Below are 19996 nucleotides of genomic sequence, written 5' to 3'. Positions count from 1 at the left end.
TATAAAAAGGAAAAATATAAAAAAATGTAAAAAAGAAGGAAACATTTTTAGCCAGTAAGGTAAAATGTTAGATTCAAAAATCTTAAAAATTTAAACTGCTGTTTGTAGAAAATGCAACACCATGAANTCTGCAGAAAATAGGGTTTCATGCATGTAAAAAAGAAAACATAAAAAGGAAAAATACAAAAATAAAAATTTAAAAGAGAAAAATGTAAAAAATAAAAATATAGAAAGAAAATATAAATAGGAAAAATATAAAAAAATGTAAAAAAGAAGAAAACAGTTTTAGCCAGTAAGGTAAAATGTTAGATTCAAAAATCTTAAAAATTAATAATTTTACAACATTTTCTGCCAGTTATTTAGCAATTATTCCGATCAGGATTGTCAGCTTTGATCATATCGGCGCATTTTTCTCCAATCATGACGATGGGTGCCTCAGTATTTCCAGATACCTGATTCGGAATGATGGATCCATCTGCCACTCGCAAATTCTTTATTCCTTTAACCCTATATTCATAAATAACAAAATTCATTGAGATTGCGCTGCATAAAATATTAAATATGAAGAATAGCTATGTTCAAAACATAATTTGACTAAGAAAAATTTGACTAAATTTTTCTTACTAGGAAAAATTTCTAATCAAATAACGATAAAAACGCTGATATATCTAATATTCTGAAATTCCGCATTTTTCACAGTAATATTTACCATAAAATCACCGAATCACTATAATTAGATAAATATAACTGTAAGATCCATAAATATAAATGTAAAATTCGGTACAAATTTATTTTACAAGTGCTATTCCAAAAGTGGAAATACCTTTTACCGTTATTTGATTGGAAATATTTTACATTTTACAGTTTTAAGCATATGAAAGAAAAGATCACGACTTTAATTAAAATAAATGAAATAGTGCAAAGGATTTTAGATATTGCTTAGATTTTTTTTTGAGGGAATAGACCACGGAAAATATAATTTTGCAAAAAAAAAAAATCTGAATAATTTATTATTTTTACAGATTTAGGCTTTAAAACAATACTTGTTTGAATATTAAAGGATTCTTATACTCCCTTACCTTGAAAGAATGCTAAATGCTTCTTTAGTCGTTTAAATGTTATTATTTTTAAAACTGTAAAATGATTCTTTGACTCTTTCTTAGTTAAATATCATAAGTTCTTCACAGATAAATGTTTTTCATAGTTCGGCAGGATACAAAGATTATCTTTCGAATAGATTTCCATTTTTTTAAGCTTATCTAAATAAATTATATCTAAACTTGCAAAAAAAAAAGCCCTTGAAATATATTTTTGAAATTGCTTTTATTACCTAATTAATAAATAAAAAAAATACGTATAAATAAAAAAATACATGGCTCAGTTTTGATTGTGAAAAATAATGCTAGAAATTTTTTTGTCAGAATTGCATTAAGTATGGACTCTACAACATTTCTATGGTTTGGAATATGCAATGAATCGACTTTACAAGTTTAAATGAAGTTGGTGGACATGAAACTATGGTATTCAAAATTTTTTAACTTCCTTTAACTTTAACGATCGAAAATAAGGTTAAAAATCTTAAGTTTTTGGAATTTCTCTCCTTGAAAATAAAAGTTATTAAGCAAAGTAGATAATGTAAATAATATGTGCAAGATTAAAAAAAATAATTTTGAAATCTTACTTTAACTGTGGATCTACAACTGTAGTTTTGTCATCGGCACTTCCCATTTTGCATGTACCAACTGGATGGTACAGATTGAATGTGTAACCCACAGCTATACATCTTAAGTACTCCGGAGAATAGTACGTACTGTTTGCTACAAATTGTTCGCATCCAGGAAATTTCGTGTCAAATAATTTTGCACCAATGTCTTTGAAAGCCTTCGTTTTTGTTACAATATCCACATTTTCTTGCAGCACTGTAACAAAAAATAAGAACTTATATAGTAGAATTAATTATTTTAATTAAAATTACATTTTGGGGGAAGTATAGATTTAAAACTTTGTTTTAAAACGGTACATTCAATTGAAATGCATTATATATAAATTACATAAAATGTCTAAAATTAATTCTTTCAGAAATTCTTTTATGAAACTGTCTAAAACAATCCGATTTTATATCTAAGAATTATTAGAATTTCTAAATGTAATCATCATCTGAATTAAAAAGAATATTGCAGATAGTAAACGTTAATAATTATTATATTATTAAAATTTATTTCAGTTGAAATTAATTGTCTTAAATGCAAAATTTTAATCCTTGTCTAGTTTAGTCTGTAATATGAATAATTTATGAGATATCTATTCGCACTTTTCTGCAATAATGCAAAAAACCCTTTTAGTTTTTTAAAAAAATTTGTCAAGAAATACTAAAATTATTTTATATTTTTGGGCTTGTTCAAGTAATGCTATTTGTTATACTTAACTGTAAAATTTAAATCTTTCAGAAATTTGAGAGACAAGCATTAAATTACGAACGGGAAAGTGTGCTTTTTAGCACTTAATGTCAGAAAACATGGCGATAAACTCAGTGCTTGATTACCCATTAGGCCAGACTAGGCCATGGCCTGGGGTCCCCAGTGATTAGGGTCCCCCTTAAAATGGATTATTTGAATAAAAAAATTTAAAAACTAAGAAAAACAATAATTTTTAAAAAAAAAATTATAGTAGCAATTAAACCAATTTTAATGTAGCGTTGATTTAGTAAAGTTTTAATAAATTTCAAATTTTCTCAAAATATTATGATTATTTTTTAGTTCTAATTTAACAAAATAAAGTAAAATTTAATTTATTGTTATCCATTTTTGTTTAAATATGCTTTCTTAAATGGAAAGACATATAAATACTTTTATATTAGAATAAATAAAAAATATACGAGAAATTTTTTTTTATCTAAGGGCCTCAAAAATTTTAATGGCCTAGGGCCCCGAATACGCTTAATCCGGCACTGGATAAACTTGTAACTCATATCGATTACTTGGGTTATTCTGTGCAATAACTACATAAACTTCGGTAAACCCAGCTTAAATATTCAAGGAGATATCCGAATTGAATCGCAAATGATACTACCCTATAATAATTGATTGAACAGTAAGGTATATGGAAAGAAAACGCTTGAAACAAAACATAATATAATCAAGTATGATTCCATGTATTGCCATTGTCATTTTAAGTAAATATTATCAAATGATATAAATTGAACTTTGTGGAAATCCTTTATCATTCCAATTTGTCTTTCAAAAGTTACAAAAACAACTTGGAAAAATGCTAGTAGCTTTTTATAAGTCACCAAATACGTTTCAAAGCAAAATTATGTAAATGTTTTTAAAAAAATTATGTAACAATTTTTTTTTTCAAATTTGAAATGATATTTTTGTTATTAATTAAAAAATACTTCAAAATTTTTTTTGACTATTTTTTTACTTTTTCTACTATAATACCACGAAAACATAGGGTAAAAATAAATTGCTTTTAAAAAATAGTTCATGATCCACGAATGTACTTAAACAGTTATTAAAATCAAAGTTGATACAAGTCAAAACTTTATTGCTATACTTTTAAGCATAAGGTGTTCAAAAACACCATTTTTCTTTCGTAATTTATTGCCAATCTCACGAGCTGGTAAAAACTTTAAACCTAATTGATACGTATGAGAAATAAAGCGACTTAACACCTCTTAAGTTATAAAATAATGGGTACTTGCACTTCTGGAAGAAGACCTCCCATACTCACACATGTGACCTTTGATGTCAGCGCCAACTAATCTTTATCAGCAAAATGGTGTATTAAATGTGAGCTAAGTTTCTTTACATAAGTTAGAATGTTAATTAACGATGAGTTAATTAAATACGGTGCCTTACCACACAACGAATTAGTTAAAATAAAAAATTTTCTCGTATACTGCTTTTTTTTTAAACTTAGATTTGTTATTTGCTTATGTATTTTATTCTAAAAGTGATATATATTTGTTTTGTGTACCTGGCAACTTCGATGCATAATTAGTTTGTTTATGTCCCTTCGTGCCTGTTTGTGTTCTGTCTATGTATGAAAAGATATTGAAAGAATTGAAAGTTCTGAGAAAGATTCTTTGTGAAAAAGTTTAGAATATGTCACTTAAGAGACTTCCTACTGGACGGGCTAGGCTTACTCGAAATAGAATGGAAAGTACAGTTGCTAACGTAAACAAATGCCACGTTTCAACAATCAATCAGGATCGAGATACACACTCTACGTCACTTGCAAGTATCATATTCTCAACGTATTTCTTGAAGAAAAAATTTAAAAAATTTAAAAAACTAAAAGTGTCTCTTCCGTTATTTTAAGGTAGTGTTTATATTTTGGTAATTCGAAGAAATACCTTACTTAATACGTTACTGACAAAATCAAAGTTTTTTGTCTTTTTAATATTAGCATTAGATATTAAGAAATCTACAAATCTAAAAATGAGTTAGATTTTGGATATTAAAGCATATTTCAGACATTTACCCAGCCACTTCCAGCCAATTTAGATTTCACCGATGAAATTTAGACTTTTACCTGACTTCGAGCTGTTACAGTAACATATACACTGAAGAGCCAAAAAAACTGGTATACCTGCCTAATATCGTGCGAGTACGCAGAAGCGCCGCAGCACGACGTGGCATGGATTCGATCAATGTGTGAAGCAGCGCTGGAGATAATTAACACCATGAATCCTGCAGGGCTGTCCATAAACCAGTGGGAGTAATGTCTGGGGATTTTGGTGGTTAGCGGAAGTGTCTAAATTCAGAAGAGTGCCGCTGGCCACCAAAATCCCTAGACATGAACATTATTGAATATATTTGGGATGCCTTGCAACGTGATGCTCAGAAGATATTTCCCGCCCCCTCTTACTCCCACTTATGGACAGCCCTGCAGGATTCATGGTGTTAATTATCTCCAGCGCTACTTCATACATTGATCGAATCCATGCCACGTCGTGTTGCGGCACTTCTGCGTGCTCTCGGGTACCCTACACGATACTAGGCAGGTATACCAGTTTTTTTTTTTGCTCTTCAGTGTAATACACTTTTTGAAATAATTGATTTCGTATTACCAAGGGTGCCACTCTTCAGTTCTGAGGACTGAAATCAGTCTTGAGATAAATCATTGGACTAAATTCCATTAATATCACTTTCCCATATCTTAAATATGTAACATATTTTCTGTTAAAAATAAAAAATAAAATTTTTTTTAGAAAAAGATGTTATTTTTCTCAATTATTGCAAAATGATGAAGTAATGATGCCACACTGCAATGACAGAATGAGATTCTTACTATTGCTGAATCTAAATATTTTTAAGTAACCAATGCATTGGCATGTTGGCCAAAAACTCAATATTTATTAATTAATATTATTATATTAAAGCAATATANGTCTTGAGATAAATCATTGGACTAAATTCCATTAATATCACTTTCCCATATCTTAAATATGTAACATATTTTCTGTTAAAAATAATAAAAAAAATTTTTTTAGAGAACAATGTTATTTTTCTCAATTATTGCAAAATGATGAAGTAATGATGCCACACTGCAATGACAGAAGGAGATTCGTACTATTGCTGAATCTAAATATTTTTAAGTAACCAATACATTGGCATGTTGGCCAAAAACTCAATATTTATTAAATTATTCAAAATCAATATTTATTAATTAATATTATTATATTAAAGCAATATAATTTATTTTTAATTATAGTGTTTGAATGAATAATGATATTGTAGCAAAAAATAAGTAGAGATCTGAATGGTTTCAGAAAAAAGTTAGCGTTTTTATTCAGTTATAGGTGTAAAAAATATACACAATTAGCTGCTATTTTTGTTTTGTTTGCTGAAAATTAATCAAATAAAGAAAAAATTTTTAAAAACAAGTTATTGAGGCCGTAATCACAGAATGGTAAATTTTGGGGTCAGTGAGTTATGCATTCCAATAACATTGATGTAGTACCATATTAATTTCTTAAAAAATAAGTTCAGTCTTGAAATTATTTTAGAGTGGCATCCATGCGTAATACATTTTGTTGGTCTTATACGTACCAGTTTAACTGTTTTATATCCACTGTAATTAAGAGAATGACTCTATTGGCAAAAATTTACTACATCATAATAAATGTGACGTCATTCATAGTTTTATAATAAATTTAAAAAAATTTCAGCTTGTAAAAAGTTAATGTTAGTTTTCTTAGCAAATCTACGTTTTTACTCTTTGCAATGTAGACAAAATATAAAGACTTTATTTTATCCTCACCTGCCTGTAATCGGTCAATGTCTCTTGCGTCTGCGAAAGTGTTAGGATCTATGAGAGGATGATCATTAGGATTTGATGTATCAAGCCTTACGGTTCCTCTGCTGAAAGGTCTCAGGAAGCATGAGAACATCGTGAAAGTATGCTTTCCCAGCTTTGGAAAGTAGACCTGTTCCATTACCTGTGAAGATGCGTGAAAAAAATCGAACTAAATATATTTTATTCTTTTATTATTCTAAAAAAAATACAACCTGAATGTATTTCAGAAAGTTATAATATTTCAGCAACATCACCATCATCGGTTAAAGCACCTAAGTAAGTATAGCCTTTCTAGCATCGATGCTATCTCCGTATACACATGGCTCATAACTGGTTTTTTTTTTCACTCCTGTTGGTTGAGCGTTCATGCTATTTGATCACTTTCAATTCATGAGAGTTAGTTTTATCAGTTTTTTTACAAGTGCATTTATCTTCGTTTATTATATAATTTTTAAATGTTCTGTACAATACATATTATTCATGATAGAAATAAGGTTAGAAATGAAAAAAAAACAAAGATTTTTTCTTAATTACAATGAATCATCCTATTCAGTCATTTAACCAAAAATATCTTCTTAATCACCATAAATACCCTCATCACTATTGTCTCTGCTTATTCCATACGTTTAAATATGATATGCCATACACTTTATTTATCAAAGAAGTAAGGTTAGAAATGTAAAAATGAAGGTTGAAAAAAATAAGTAACTTTATCAATTTTTTCTTAATTGTAATGAAAGAGGATCAGGGGATAGAGAGCAGGCCTTCAAATGAGATGAGTCGGATTTGAATACCGACGATGACTGATCTGTAAGAATGCCGCACCCGGTTCGTACCGACCACAGTGCTAAAGTAAAATATCCTCAGTGTCAGATGGAGCCTGGATTAGAGTCCCCTTGCAGTCAGGCTAACCGAGGGAGGCTTTCGCAGTTTTCCTCTCCATGAAACGCAAATGTAGGTTAGTCCCATCAAAAAGTCCTCCACGAAGGCAAATTTCTCCCAATGCGTGATCCAGGANAATTACTTTTATGGGGGTCGATGGAGATTTCGAAAAATTATGTAGGGGTCGATGATCAAAAAAGTTTGGCAGCCCCTGATCTAAGTAAATATAGTCTTTCTAGCATCGATGCTATCGCCGTATACGCATAGCTCATAACTGGGATTGTTTTCACTTTTGTTGGGTGAGTGTTCATGTTATTTGATCAGTTTCAATTCATGAGAGTTAGTTTCATCAGTTTTTTTACAAGAAGTGCATTTATCTTCGTTTATTATATAATTTTTAAATGTTATGTACAATACATATTATTCATGATAGAAATAAGGTTAGAAATGAAAAAAAAACAAAGATTTCTTCTTAATTACAGTGAATCATCCTATTCAGTCATTTAACCAAAAATATCTTCGTATTCACCATAAATACCCTCATCACTATTGTCTCTGTTTACTCTATACGTTTAAATATGATTTGCCATACACTTTATTTATCAGAGAAGTAAGGTTAGAAATGTAAAAATAAAGGTTGCAAAAAATAAATAACTTTATCAATTTTTTCTTAATTGTAATGAAAGAGGATCAGGGGATAGAGCGCTGGCCTTCCAATGAGATGAGTCGGATTTGAATCCCGACGATGACTGATCTGTAAGAATGCGTCACCCGGTTCGTACTAACCACAGTGCTAATGTAAAATATCCTCAGTGTTACACGGAGCCTGGATTAGAGTCCCCTTGCAGTCAGGCTAACCGTGGGAGGCTTTCACAGTTTTCCTCCTCATGAAACGCAAATGTAGGTTAGTCCCATCAAAAAGTCCTCCACGAAGGTAAATTTCTCCCAATACGTGATCCAGGAGTTCCCTTGTCTTCTGGATTGAGTTGAAAATTACAAAGCTACGGAGTTGAATATTAGTTGTCGTAAACATGAAATTAGGTCGAATGTTCAACGACGGTTATAAAATAAAAAAATAAAATAAAATACCTCTGGGGGTATTGAATTGGAGATTGGTCGTTCTCTGATTCAGGCGAAAATTACGATCTGTGTACGTATGAATGGGTCCTCCTTGCTAAAAGAGGAACGATGCGTGTATGGCTGAAGTCGTATTTTGGCCATAGGTGACGCAACTGAAAAACAAGAAACGCACCTTCTGCCTTAAAAATCGTTTGGATTCCCATAAAAGGCTTGCTGGTATTGTCAACTGGCATTAGTATCAACAACCATATAAATTTGTTTATTTATAAAATTCAAAAGTATTGTTTACTTCTGAGTTCACAAAAAAAAAAAAATTATCATTTCTAATCAGGGCAGTTAGTTTTAATAAATTTGCGACAGATTTAATTATGCTTATGGTTTTAGATAATTATAAAAAGTGTACTTTTGGCGGAACACCCAACAAATGACTGGATACGACTCCTCCATCAGACGAGAGTGAGTAAGCTTCTAAATGAATCTCTAAATCAGGCCAATCAAGAGAAGGATCATTGTATTTAGAATTAACCCAAGCAAGACCTTCTACACCGTTGAGGCTTGCATAAGGTCCTGTAATTTAAATAAAAGTTAGTTGTATAATCAGAGTGCAGTGAAATTTTATAATTATGAAAAGAAATAAATACGCGTTTGACATAAATTTTCTTTGAGGGCCTACCAAGACCTTTTCTTGAATTTGCTGCTTTGCGTAATTGCAATAGAATCTCAAAAGTGATTTTATTATTATTTATTTTTGACACTAAGAATACCCTTTCACAAACATAGAGACCCTTCCTATTGTTCTTCCTCTATTCGGCATTTAACATTTTTTTTTTAATTTAGTGATAGCTGAATACCCGTTCTTCGTTCGGGGGAAAAAAATAAGCGTCAATAAATCAGTACTGAACACCTCGATAAAATCATATAAGAAATGATAAGGCAAATATGGATATAAGTAATAAATAATTCCTTTAATAAATAAATAATTCCAATAATAAATAAATAATTTTAATAATAAATAAATAATTCCAATAATAAATAAATAATTCCAATAATAAATAAATAATTTCAATAATAAATAAATAATTCCAATAATAAATAAATAATTCCAATAATAAATAAATAATTCCAATAATAAATAATTTCAATAAATCCTAAAATAATTTCATTGTTTTTTGTTTATTATTTGTTGCCCTTTTTAGTAGCTTTATGTTATTAGGTTAGGCAGAACACGTATTTAGTAGTCCATACTATCAAAATGAAGTTTAACGATGTATTCAATATTATCTGATTTTTTTTACAGTGTTTGCTTTTCATATTATTATTATTATTCTAATATTTTACAAATAAACAGGAAAAAGGGACAAGGATTAAAAGGGTGTTGGAACTCTCTCTCTTTTGTTTTTGAGCATTTAACGTAAGTGCATTTTTAAAATGAAGTGCAATTAAATTTTACAGGTCTTAAATAAAAGTATGGAAAAAATTAAGATTACAAAGCTAATTAATTCAATTTTGTTTTTTAAAATAAGCGCGTAACTAACGCTGCATAAGAAATTAACTATTCTAATACCAACTCGACTAAAACTGAAGGCTCAACATAAAATAAACATAAATAGCCATGGGTTATAATCCCCTTGTCTTCAGGTTGTCTATGGAGGGTTTTCGTGGTTTACCTCTCCATTGGATACAAATTTTGTTTAGTATCTTCAAAATTCCTCCATTAAGGTTTGTTTGTCCCGGTGCTTAATCCAGGAGTTTTCTTGTTTTTTGGATCAGGTTCAAAACATTGTTTGGTATAACCACATTTTTTTATAGTTAATTACAACTACTTTATTACAAATGTAGTGAACTATACAACTACTTTTTTTTTATTAAATGAAGCGCTTACAAAGTACTTTCGAATTGTAGTCACTACTTTGCAACTTTTAGAAGGCAAACTTAACTGGAGAACTTAATTATCCCCAATATTCAAAATGGTTTTGAATTAAAAACTGACATTGTTAAATTTGATTCATGTTTAAAGGAAATAGTTTTTTATTCTTAAGCCCTTTTTACGAATATGTTATTTTGATTTTCAAACTATATGCTTTTCGCGACAGTGATTTAAGAAATGCTAGGACATTATTAAATGCTTGTGATTTAAATGATCTATGCCTTTTTATATCCCTCAAGAAATAAAGTACAGTACGTAAAAGAAAATGAACCACCCTGAATAACTTTTGGTCTAATGATCTGACCTCACGTTCTAGGACTCAATCTTAATGGTTTGAGGGGGTGACAGCAAATGTGCTAATTTATTTAATCAGACGATACTTTAAGTTGCCAAATCAGATACAAAAACGTACATTATAGTTCCTGTGAAATCGAATTTCAAAAAAATCAGATATTTTACGAGCATCAGACTTACATCTTATAAACGCTCGGTCACAGACGCATTCTCATTCCCTGCAGTGACGGGCTCAAAATAAAATTTGCACCAATCAGATTCAAAAAAATTTTTGAGTTTGAACTTTGTTTCTTTATTTAACTAACGTTAAAAGTTGTTACCAGGAATCTATTTTTCTCTATTTTGTATCTCACTACACTTCTTCGTTTAAAAAGTAGCTTACTACACTACAAACTTCGGAATAAAGTAGCGACTACAGTAGTTCCGCTACTTACAACGCGATGCTTCCGACCACTGGTTCAAAATTGCGAGACTAAGGAGTTGAACATTGACGGTCGTAAACTCTGAATTGGGTCGGTTGCTTAACCCCAGTCTTAAAATAAAATAATATAACTACAAAAACTATTTGAGTGATTTGCACTCTTCTCTCACCTGTTCCCTCTGTATTGTACTTAACCAGATTACTAATTGGCTTGCTAAATAATTGTTGAAACGTATCTTTTGATCCCGTTGCTTCAAAATTTAAGAAAAAAGTTCCTACATGATCTTGATAATTGTCTCCAACAGGTAAATCTTCAATTACTGGTATCTAAAAGAATTCAAACTAAACGTCACTTTTTCATTGCAATTACAAAATTTAACCAGAAGAAAACTGGAAAATTTTAAATTATTATATTCATGCAATTTTAACACTGAAAGACACATACAAAAATTTTAAATTTTCTCTGGCTTCCTTTTGGAATTTATTTGAGGAAAACGTGCTTAAATTATATTCGTTCTTATCCTCAAAATGTTAGAAATAGATCTTTTAAAAAAATTTGACGAAATAACTACTAATGAATTACTGTCATTTTTGCTCAAATTATTAAAAAAATAAATCAAAATGACATAATTTTCAGAAATAATGAAATAATGAATCAAAAATAAATAACATAATATAAAAAAATAAATAACATAATATAAAAAATTAAATAACATAATATAAAAAAATAAACTAATACCACAATTTATTATTTGTATAAATTATTATGAATTTCATGTCCTTTGAATTGCAAAATTACAAAAATTCCTACAATTGGTACAAAACTGTTAAACTATTCACGGGAAATTTAAAATTGGGAGCGGTAATTAATTATCTATTGAGAAAATGGTAAATTATATATTATGCCTTAAAGAACCTGAGTTCAGGCTTCACGGACTTGAAGTACCGATTTTTCTCTTGCCCTAAATCAAATCGAACATTATAAAATTGGTGCATTTGCCCAAACTCATTTTGGGCATTAAAAATACAAGCTTATTCTCTGCACTGGCAATAAAAATTTTCAGAAGTTCGTTGCCTTAGAAATATGTAACAAATTTGTCAAGAGCTTTGGATGTATACCGTTGATTTAGGACAACATAACACGTAGAGCCGTGATGTCTAAGGGGATCAAGAGTTCGCCTTCCAATGAGGTAAACCGGGTTCGATTCCCAGTGATGACTGTTCAATAGGAATTCCACATCCGGCTTGCACAGTGCTGTCGTAAACTCTCCTCAGTGGTAGACGGATCATGGGTTGGAGTCTTCTTGCTGTCAGGCTAATATTGAGAGGTCTTCATGGTTTTGCCTCTTGATGTAACGTAAATGCTGGTTATATCCATCAAACAGACCTCCACGAAGATCGAATACTAGATTCAAGAGTTCCCTTGTCTTCTGAATAGGGTTCGAAATTACAAGACCACGGAGTTGAACATTGGTAATCGTAAACCCAAAACATTTGGTCGGCTGTTCAAGGATGGTTAGATAAAATAAAACATCAGACTCGAAATGCTTATTACTCATTCAAAGAAACGTAAAAGCTAAAGAAAAAATTTCCGTAAATAAAATTTCCGAGATTCAAACAATTAATCAGAAACTTAAATTATTTTATTTAAAAGCATCCCCTATTGTCCGAAATAACTATATATATATAAATATATATATATTTTAATGAACAAGCTCTTATTTAATATTTGGATCTTGTATCAGCATATTATTACTGAGGTGGCGGAGTTACCATGCCAACCTTCATCTATCAAAAGGTCATCAATCACGAGTACCTTTTGATAGATGACGGTTGGCGTGATCGATAACCCCGTCCCCACATTGGTGACCGTCGGACGTGATTTGTACACGCAGAAACGCCCACTTCGCAAAATAACTTAACGCCTAATAACTTAACGTGACGCCTATTTCAATGGATAGACCACATCAAACAGTTGACTTGCTACTTGTGACTGCGACATTATCCAATCCTCCTCAAGCTGTTGCTATTCAGTCTCGCCTCGATTAAACACAACGTCAGCCTGCATACACTCAACTGCTAATGGCAACACAGGAGTGACTACGACTGTGAAGTTACAACACCTCTCACTTTCAGCACTCAAAACCCCGGTGACTATCCCGGTTTTTCTCAAGTACAGCAACCAGTGGTATCCGTTCATCGAATTCTATCCCTGATAAAATTCTGGTGGGGGAGTATTGTGGCGTAACTACCACTACGAATATTAAACATCAATTCACTGGTACATAAGACATGCTCCAATCACGAGGTACCTTTTGATAGATGACGGTTGGCATGGTCGATAACCCCGCCCCCACATTACCATAGAAAATGCCCAAGAATTTAATTATCATTACTCGAATTATGCACTTTTAAAATACTATATTTAAACCTATACAAAGTGCTTGTTCCCGTTACCCATTGCGTTTTCCTTCTAATTCTCATTGTACGAGTCGAAATAATTTTCGTCTTCCCCCGGCTTTCTATTAGATTTCATATTATTATATTCTATCGATATTATATCTATATTTCTTATATTATTTCCATATTTCTTATTTTGTTTCTATATTTCTTATATTATTTCTGTGACTAATGAAATAAAAATAAATAGTTTAAACAGACTCACTCCTTTTTCCTCGAGGTGTTTCCCAGGACCGATTCCTGAAAGCATCAAAAGTTGAGGAGAATTTATGCTTCCTCCGCTCACAATAACTTCTTTGTTAGCATAGACTTCATGATCTTTACCATCTTTATGAAATTTTACACCATATGCATTCTTATATTTGTCTATTAATATCTATAAACAATAATAATATCTATATATGAATTTGTAATGATTAAAGGATTTCATAAATTTCAGCCTGTTTTCTGAAGGCATGAAATAACGCATCTTAGAGAATAATATTTAAATAATTGGCATAGACTAAGTTAAATTCTGCTCATGTTTAATCGTCATCCTTTATGATAATGGGATACCTGAAGGTGACGTAGCTTGTGTATCTCGATCATGATTGGTTGATGAAACGTGCGTTTTATTCCCATTATATTTCGAGTAAGTCAAGCCCATCAATTATCAATTCCGTTTAGTGGCATAATCTATATTCTTACACAAAGATTCTTTAGCAAAGATTTCAATACTTTCGCTATAGATTTATTTCTCAACACGAAAGACAGGTATGAAGTCATGTAGAGCATAAACAAACAAATTATAAATAGAAGTTCACAGGTACTCAGAACAAAAATACCTCACTATTAAAATAAAATACATAAACAAATAATAAATCTCAGTTAAGTATAAGACGTAGACAAGAAAAAATTTATTTCAACACATTCAATTTGAGATACGGTGATGTCTTTAATTAATTTCTCGTTAAATAAAGTTTTTTCTTATGTGGAGAAACTTAGTTCAACGCTTACGCGCCATCTCATATAAACACTATTACATATAAACACTCAGCTGGCGCTGACGTTATAGGTCCATTTGTGTGGGTACTCGTGATCTTCTTCTTGTAGTGCAATTACCAAGTAATATAAATGACTTTAAAAAAATGCGTGAAAAAGCCACTGTTTTTTAAAAATGAAATGCGTTTGTGAGTTAAATTTTTAACGCCTATTCCTACGCTGTATTGTTTCGAATCTTAAAACTTTAAGAAAAGTGGAAATAATTCATCGATTTTAATTTTTATCACGTAGCTGCAAAAATCGAGCTAAATTGATCGATTATTGGTCAAGCTAAATTGGTCAATTGGCCGAAAATTTGAATAATTTTTGAAATATTCAAGCTTCAAGTCATTTTTGAGGCCCAGATGTTACTTTCCTGCAACATATATATTATCATGAATGACCATTTTCAATAGAATGTCGACTTTCACCCATGAAACTCAACTATCATATACTCCTTTTGGTGAATGTCTGAAATATATTTACTAGGTCAAATTAAATGACGCTCCCTGGTATGCCCAACATTAATGTTTTCGTTAAGATTTAATGCCACTGACCGGTATACATTTATCCGGTATGACTTACATCAATGTTTTTTTAAGATCAAGTACCACTGCGCAGTAAGCACTTAACAGGTATTTCGAACATTGATGATTCTCCTAATCTATCCCCAGAAGATATTAAAATATCGAATAAATATAATAATATCAACTTAATAAATTCATATCAAATAATTTGGACATTCACCAAAGGAAGTATGTGATTGTTGACATTCACCTGTGAAAGTCGACATTCTCTAGATTTCGGTCATTCACAGTAACATTTATAATCTTAAATTAGCTGTAATTCGAATTTTTGCTGTAAAACTGTGGCTTGCCTTTAAACCGAACTGTTGCCACCAAAAACTAATTATTTTTTTTTGCGCAGACTATAAATAAATAGTTTTTTCTCGTACCTTTGTGACTAAAGCATCAGTAACAATGTCTAAATTTTTACGATCTGACGCTGGTATTAGAAATGCTTTGGATGTGCTGCACCTTCGACCATTTCTTGTAAATCCTTGCAGTGTATGAAATCCTTCATTGAAAAGAAATCATAATGAATTAAATTTGTTATAACTTCATTAAAAAAAAATACAAAGTAAAATAATTTTGTGAATCACCGGTTTGCTTTTCTCCATTAATGTCTCTATATTCATATCCACGTTCGGCAGCTGCCTTTACCCATGCATCCATCAATGGAGTGGTCCATTGAGCACTTTGAATTGTCAAAGGGCCACTTGCGTTATGGTAACCTTAAATGATAAAAATATTCCTTGTGTATTTAAAAACCAAGAATAAAACAACAGTATACAGCATCAATTATACATGCAAAAGAGCTAATAAATAAAAGTGTAGTATAAATTTTCGATCTAGCCAAAAGAAAAAGAAAAGATAATAATAATCACTTTTAGATTTACTTTTTTACCACTTCTTTTGTTAAACTTTAGAATTAAATTTTTCTACTCATTCCTTGCAGGGAAAAGGAAATTTACTAGTTTGTATAGATGTGAAAAATGCCTTTTTGAATTATAGTTTAGTTGTATTAAATAAAATGAGTATATTTTCTGGTACTAAATAGTGGCTACTACTTTCTCTGTAAAATGAATAAAAAGTTATAGCTGAAAAATGCAATGATAGTAAGTATTAAAACCAATAATAATGCTACACAACTTACTTAAAGAAAAAATGAATGTAAAGAGTGCCAAATCCGAATGTCTCCTTTTCTTTTCCTCGCTAGCGAATTTATGAAATATTATTCCGTAATTAACTTTGAACTCGCGTATGTCATTTTTAGAATAAATTAAATGACTTACCAGTTTTTAGTTTCTTATCTCAAATCCAGGGCGAGTCAGGAAGCTTGATTTAGTAATCACCGCAATTATGTATCATGACTATGCGTAAAAAAAAAAGGGGGGGACTATGTTTCCAAAACTGGAGTGGGGGCGGCTAACGGATCAATACTTCATAAATTCGCTTGCAAAGAAACGGTGGCATTCGGGTTTTGTACTCGTTACTTAAATTTCTTTTTTCTTATTTATTGTTGGTTTTATTAGTTGCTGTCAATGAATTTTTCAGCTGTAATTTTTGAAACTAACGATTTCCAAATAAAGAAAAAGAGCTACTATTAACAATTTAAACCAAGGTGGTTGAAAACAAAAAAAGGGGCATAAAATATTAAAATATCGTTAAAATTGGTTGCAAATTTTTATAACATATAGTAGACTATAGGCAACAAACGTTAGAAATAGTCTGATTAGAAAAAAATGAATCTACTTACAAAAGTTTTCACTCTTGGAAATTCGTTTAAGTAGTTTTCATTATGGTCATCATTCTCACTACGAATCCTTTTAACTAAATTGGTTTCTTAAAGGACAAACGTTGCAGAATAAATTGCCAGGACAAATAACAATCCAGCTGCTAATTTGCACAGTTCTAGAAGTCAACGTTTACTAATTTATTTATTTATTTTTACTCAGAGAAAAAAATTTATTTCGCTATTTCTGCATATTTTATTCGTACCATCTTCAACGATTTTTGGATCTGTGTTGCCTTCAGATTTAAGAAAGTATGGATAGACATCTTTCCAGGACCATCCAGTCGCTCCTTGTTTTGCCCAACCATCGTAATCAAGGCGATTACCTCTCACGTACAGCATATAATTCAACAAAGTTGACCCACCTAATCCTTTGCCTCTTGGAGTTACCATTTGCTGTAAAAGTTTAAGGGTTAGGAATGCATATATAAAAAAACGTTAAAATTGTGTTGTTAAATATATGAAATAAAACAATCGCATTATAAAAACCAGACAATGAATTATTATGGTCTCTATAGACAGTATTTCTGAACAACAATTTCATATTAACTAATAATTTCATTTTTGATAATAATTTAAAAATTTAAATTGGTCGTTCGTAACGAAGTGGTAGCTTTAACTGAGTGTTTGTAGTAGGTCATGAATGCATAAAGGGTACTCTTAAACCTATTAGAGGTACTCAGGTGTGCACTGCTGGAATTTTCATTCTGGTAAAATAACTGGCTGCTGTCTGTCCATTTGATTTACCATAAACTTCATGGTTAAGAACATTTCTTTACCTTTATTGTTTTGAAATTTTTTAGAACTGGTAAAGTTAAAAAACTGTGAATACAAAACTATACGTTTTTGTAATTATTTACAACCAGCATTTTTTGAAAACTATAACAATAAAACTCAGACATAGGATGTGGATGATGCGCCATTTATGCGTGAATGAAAGTTTCGTAATCTATTAGTATCGGGTCAGGTGTCAATGCCAAATCATCAGATTGAAGACTACATGATACTAGAAACTTTTCAAGTATTGGAGGAGGGGAAGAAATACCGTGGCATCAACACTGGGATTCGAACCACTGTTCAACTGGTCATGAGATCGATAAGTCCTCTCAGTCATAGTATTTATCAAGTAGCACAGAACATAATTTGGGGTTATTTGGTGCAGATACAATTCTGGTTGTTAAACCGTATTAGGTAAAATGAATCGAATTTACGTTTTTTCTCTTACTTAACGGTTTGAATATTATCTTTTTTTATTGTTTTGACTGTTCCGGTTGAATGTGGTGAATAAGCAATTATATAAATTGCTATTTAACCAATTTCAGGAAATTACTAACAGTATATTATCGTGCTTTTATATTAAGCTTTTTATATTACTAATGTTATCACGTTGTACAAACGTTTCATTTCACCAAATTAAATGCTAGTTTAATTGCAGCCAGTTTTCGCGTCTTTTCTGAAAAAGGGATAGAGAAAAAAACTGTATATGGTCAATTACTTGTAGGAGGATATTGGCGGAAAACTAGCTATACAACTTAAATTTAGTTATGTGAAATATTTTCACTTACGCGATTAAGTAGAAATTGGGCTCCCCTCTTTTGTGGTACAGTTTTGTATCCCCAATCATTAGGGCTATTTTGACTGAAAAATTGAAGGGCAGGTACTTCTGTAATTTTAAGGGCTTTTGGACCGGCTTCAAGAAGAAGTACAGACACACAGCGATCTTCAGAAAGCCGAGCTGCTATCACAGAACCTGCTGCTCCTGCTCCAACTAAGGAAAAAAAATTAGCTATTAATATATTATTCACCGTCTTTTTTATTATTATTATTACTCTTTCACACTTATTACTTTTTTTTCACGTTTAATACTAATGTTAAACAACACTATTCTGATGAATATTTCTCTAGTACAATTTCAATTTGAGAAGTATATTTCCATGATAATGTGGTGATTTTTGTCTTAGTGGCCATCTGTGTTAATTTAATGCTAGTGCTTAATTTTTAATGTCCAAATATTTTTTGAAAAAAATGTACTGTACCTGTTATTGGATAACACAGTAACGTATGGAGGATAAAATTACTGACCAGTTACTTGTGCTGAAGTCTCTCTAAATATCTTTTTATAAAGATATTGAGACAAGTTGAAAGAAAACTGGACAACTGCCTCTAATATTTCTCTCTTAAAAGTACATCATACCGCTTAAGAAAATTTTCGTCGCAAATTCTCGGCCTCCTTCATTCCTGATTTAAAGTGTAGAAAAAATGAGTTCTGACAAACCTAGAGTAAACCATGAAGTTTCAAATACTGAAAAGAAAACTTTAAAATATACAAATGAAAATAAATTATGAGATGATAACTTAAGATTGCGCAACAGAGAAGTTCTCTTCGAATAATTTGTTTACATTTCAATGTTTTGAAGTATTTTTTCCAGCAATTCAAACTTCATGACTTATTCTATATTTGCCTGAACTTACTTTTTTTTTGTTCTAAATTTTAAATTAGTAATAAAGGAGTAAGAGAATTTGAGGCGAAAATTTTCTTCCGCGGTGTGGCACTCTCTTAACTATAGGAAATTCCTCAGAGAGATTAATGAATTTTAGTAATATCAGCTGAACAGTGGAAACACTTTTCTGATTAATGAAGTTTGACTTTCAAATATTTTCCTTATTTTTCAAAAAAAAAAAAAATGAAACTTGTTTAGATAACAACTAACTCCTTTAAATGTACAAAACAAATTTCCTTTAAAGAATTCAATATAATTTTAAAAAAATGGAATAAAAATTTAAAAAATTGGCTGAAAAAATAACATTGCAAAAGGGAAAAGTTTTCAAGCAGTTGATTGAGTATTAAAATTTCAAATAAAAAATAATACTCTTATTATTGCATCATTTCATTCGTAAACGGAAAAAAAAACTAGAAATGCAAATATTACTTACCAACGATGTAATCATACTTTGATTTAGCATTTTTCGTTGTTTTGGATTATTATCAGGTAGTGCAATTAAGAGGGGGATAATAATCCTAACCAATATTGGTAAAGTCAGTGATGTGACTGTTAATAAGACCTTTACAACATTGTTCACCATTTTCAAATGAAGAAATTTCAAATGAAGAAAAATCAAGAATGTTTTCAATTTATAATTTGGACTCATAAAATCCAGAGCGCCTGATCAAACATCGATTAGTTCATCTTAACTTACACCAACAGCCAATCACCAACCAGCATCCATGAGGCCACGCTGTTTCTCTCTTTCTG

At 30.7% G+C, this 19996-nt stretch overlaps 2 protein-coding genes across 7 annotated transcripts in view; one reads left to right on the top strand and one right to left on the bottom strand.

Moving 5' to 3' along the window:
* The window catches only part of LOC107438242 (growth arrest-specific protein 2), a 187550-nt gene that overhangs the window by 115100 nt on the left and 52454 nt on the right, over positions 1 to 19996 (top strand). For 2 of the 6 annotated variants that reach the window (XM_071179984.1, XM_016050471.3), the window contains one exon: positions 1422 to 1520. The exons of the other annotated variants lie outside the window; for them this stretch is intronic. The gene's annotated coding sequence lies outside the window, so the exon portion shown is untranslated. The remainder of the gene's footprint in view (positions 1 to 1421; positions 1521 to 19996) is intronic. 6 annotated transcript variants of the gene reach the window in all.
* LOC107438238 (L-sorbose 1-dehydrogenase) lies at positions 128 to 19835 on the bottom strand. Its single transcript, XM_071179976.1, has 11 exons — positions 19677 to 19835; positions 18308 to 18510; positions 16949 to 17138; positions 15550 to 15681; positions 15343 to 15464; positions 13573 to 13743; positions 11078 to 11234; positions 8669 to 8832; positions 6268 to 6445; positions 1682 to 1919; positions 128 to 507 (listed from the first exon to the last, which is right to left on the bottom strand). Exons 3-11 carry the CDS (start codon positions 17133 to 17135, stop codon positions 360 to 362), a joined length of 1497 nt encoding a protein of 498 aa, XP_071036077.1. The 5' UTR covers positions 17136 to 17138; positions 18308 to 18510; positions 19677 to 19835; the 3' UTR covers positions 128 to 359.

Source organism: Parasteatoda tepidariorum, chromosome 4 (genome assembly GCF_043381705.1).
Source record: "Parasteatoda tepidariorum isolate YZ-2023 chromosome 4, CAS_Ptep_4.0, whole genome shotgun sequence".
Taxonomy (NCBI): domain Eukaryota; kingdom Metazoa; phylum Arthropoda; class Arachnida; order Araneae; family Theridiidae; genus Parasteatoda; species Parasteatoda tepidariorum.
The sequence above is the reverse complement of the archived record's forward strand: the minus strand, read 5'-3'. Positions and strand labels throughout refer to the sequence as shown.

Coding starts and splice junctions, on each gene's coding strand:
- LOC107438238 (XM_071179976.1), bottom strand. CDS start 17,135: ATGGTAACTCCAAGAGGCAAAGGATTAGGTGGGTCAACTTTGTTGAAT. Junction 13,744..15,342: donor CTGATGCTTTAGTCACAAAG/GTACGAGAAAAA, acceptor TATTGTTTATAG/ATATTAATAGACAAATATAA. Junction 1,920..6,267: donor CATTGACCGATTACAGGCAG/GTGAGGATAAAA, acceptor TTTTTGTTACAG/TGCTGCAAGAAAATGTGGAT.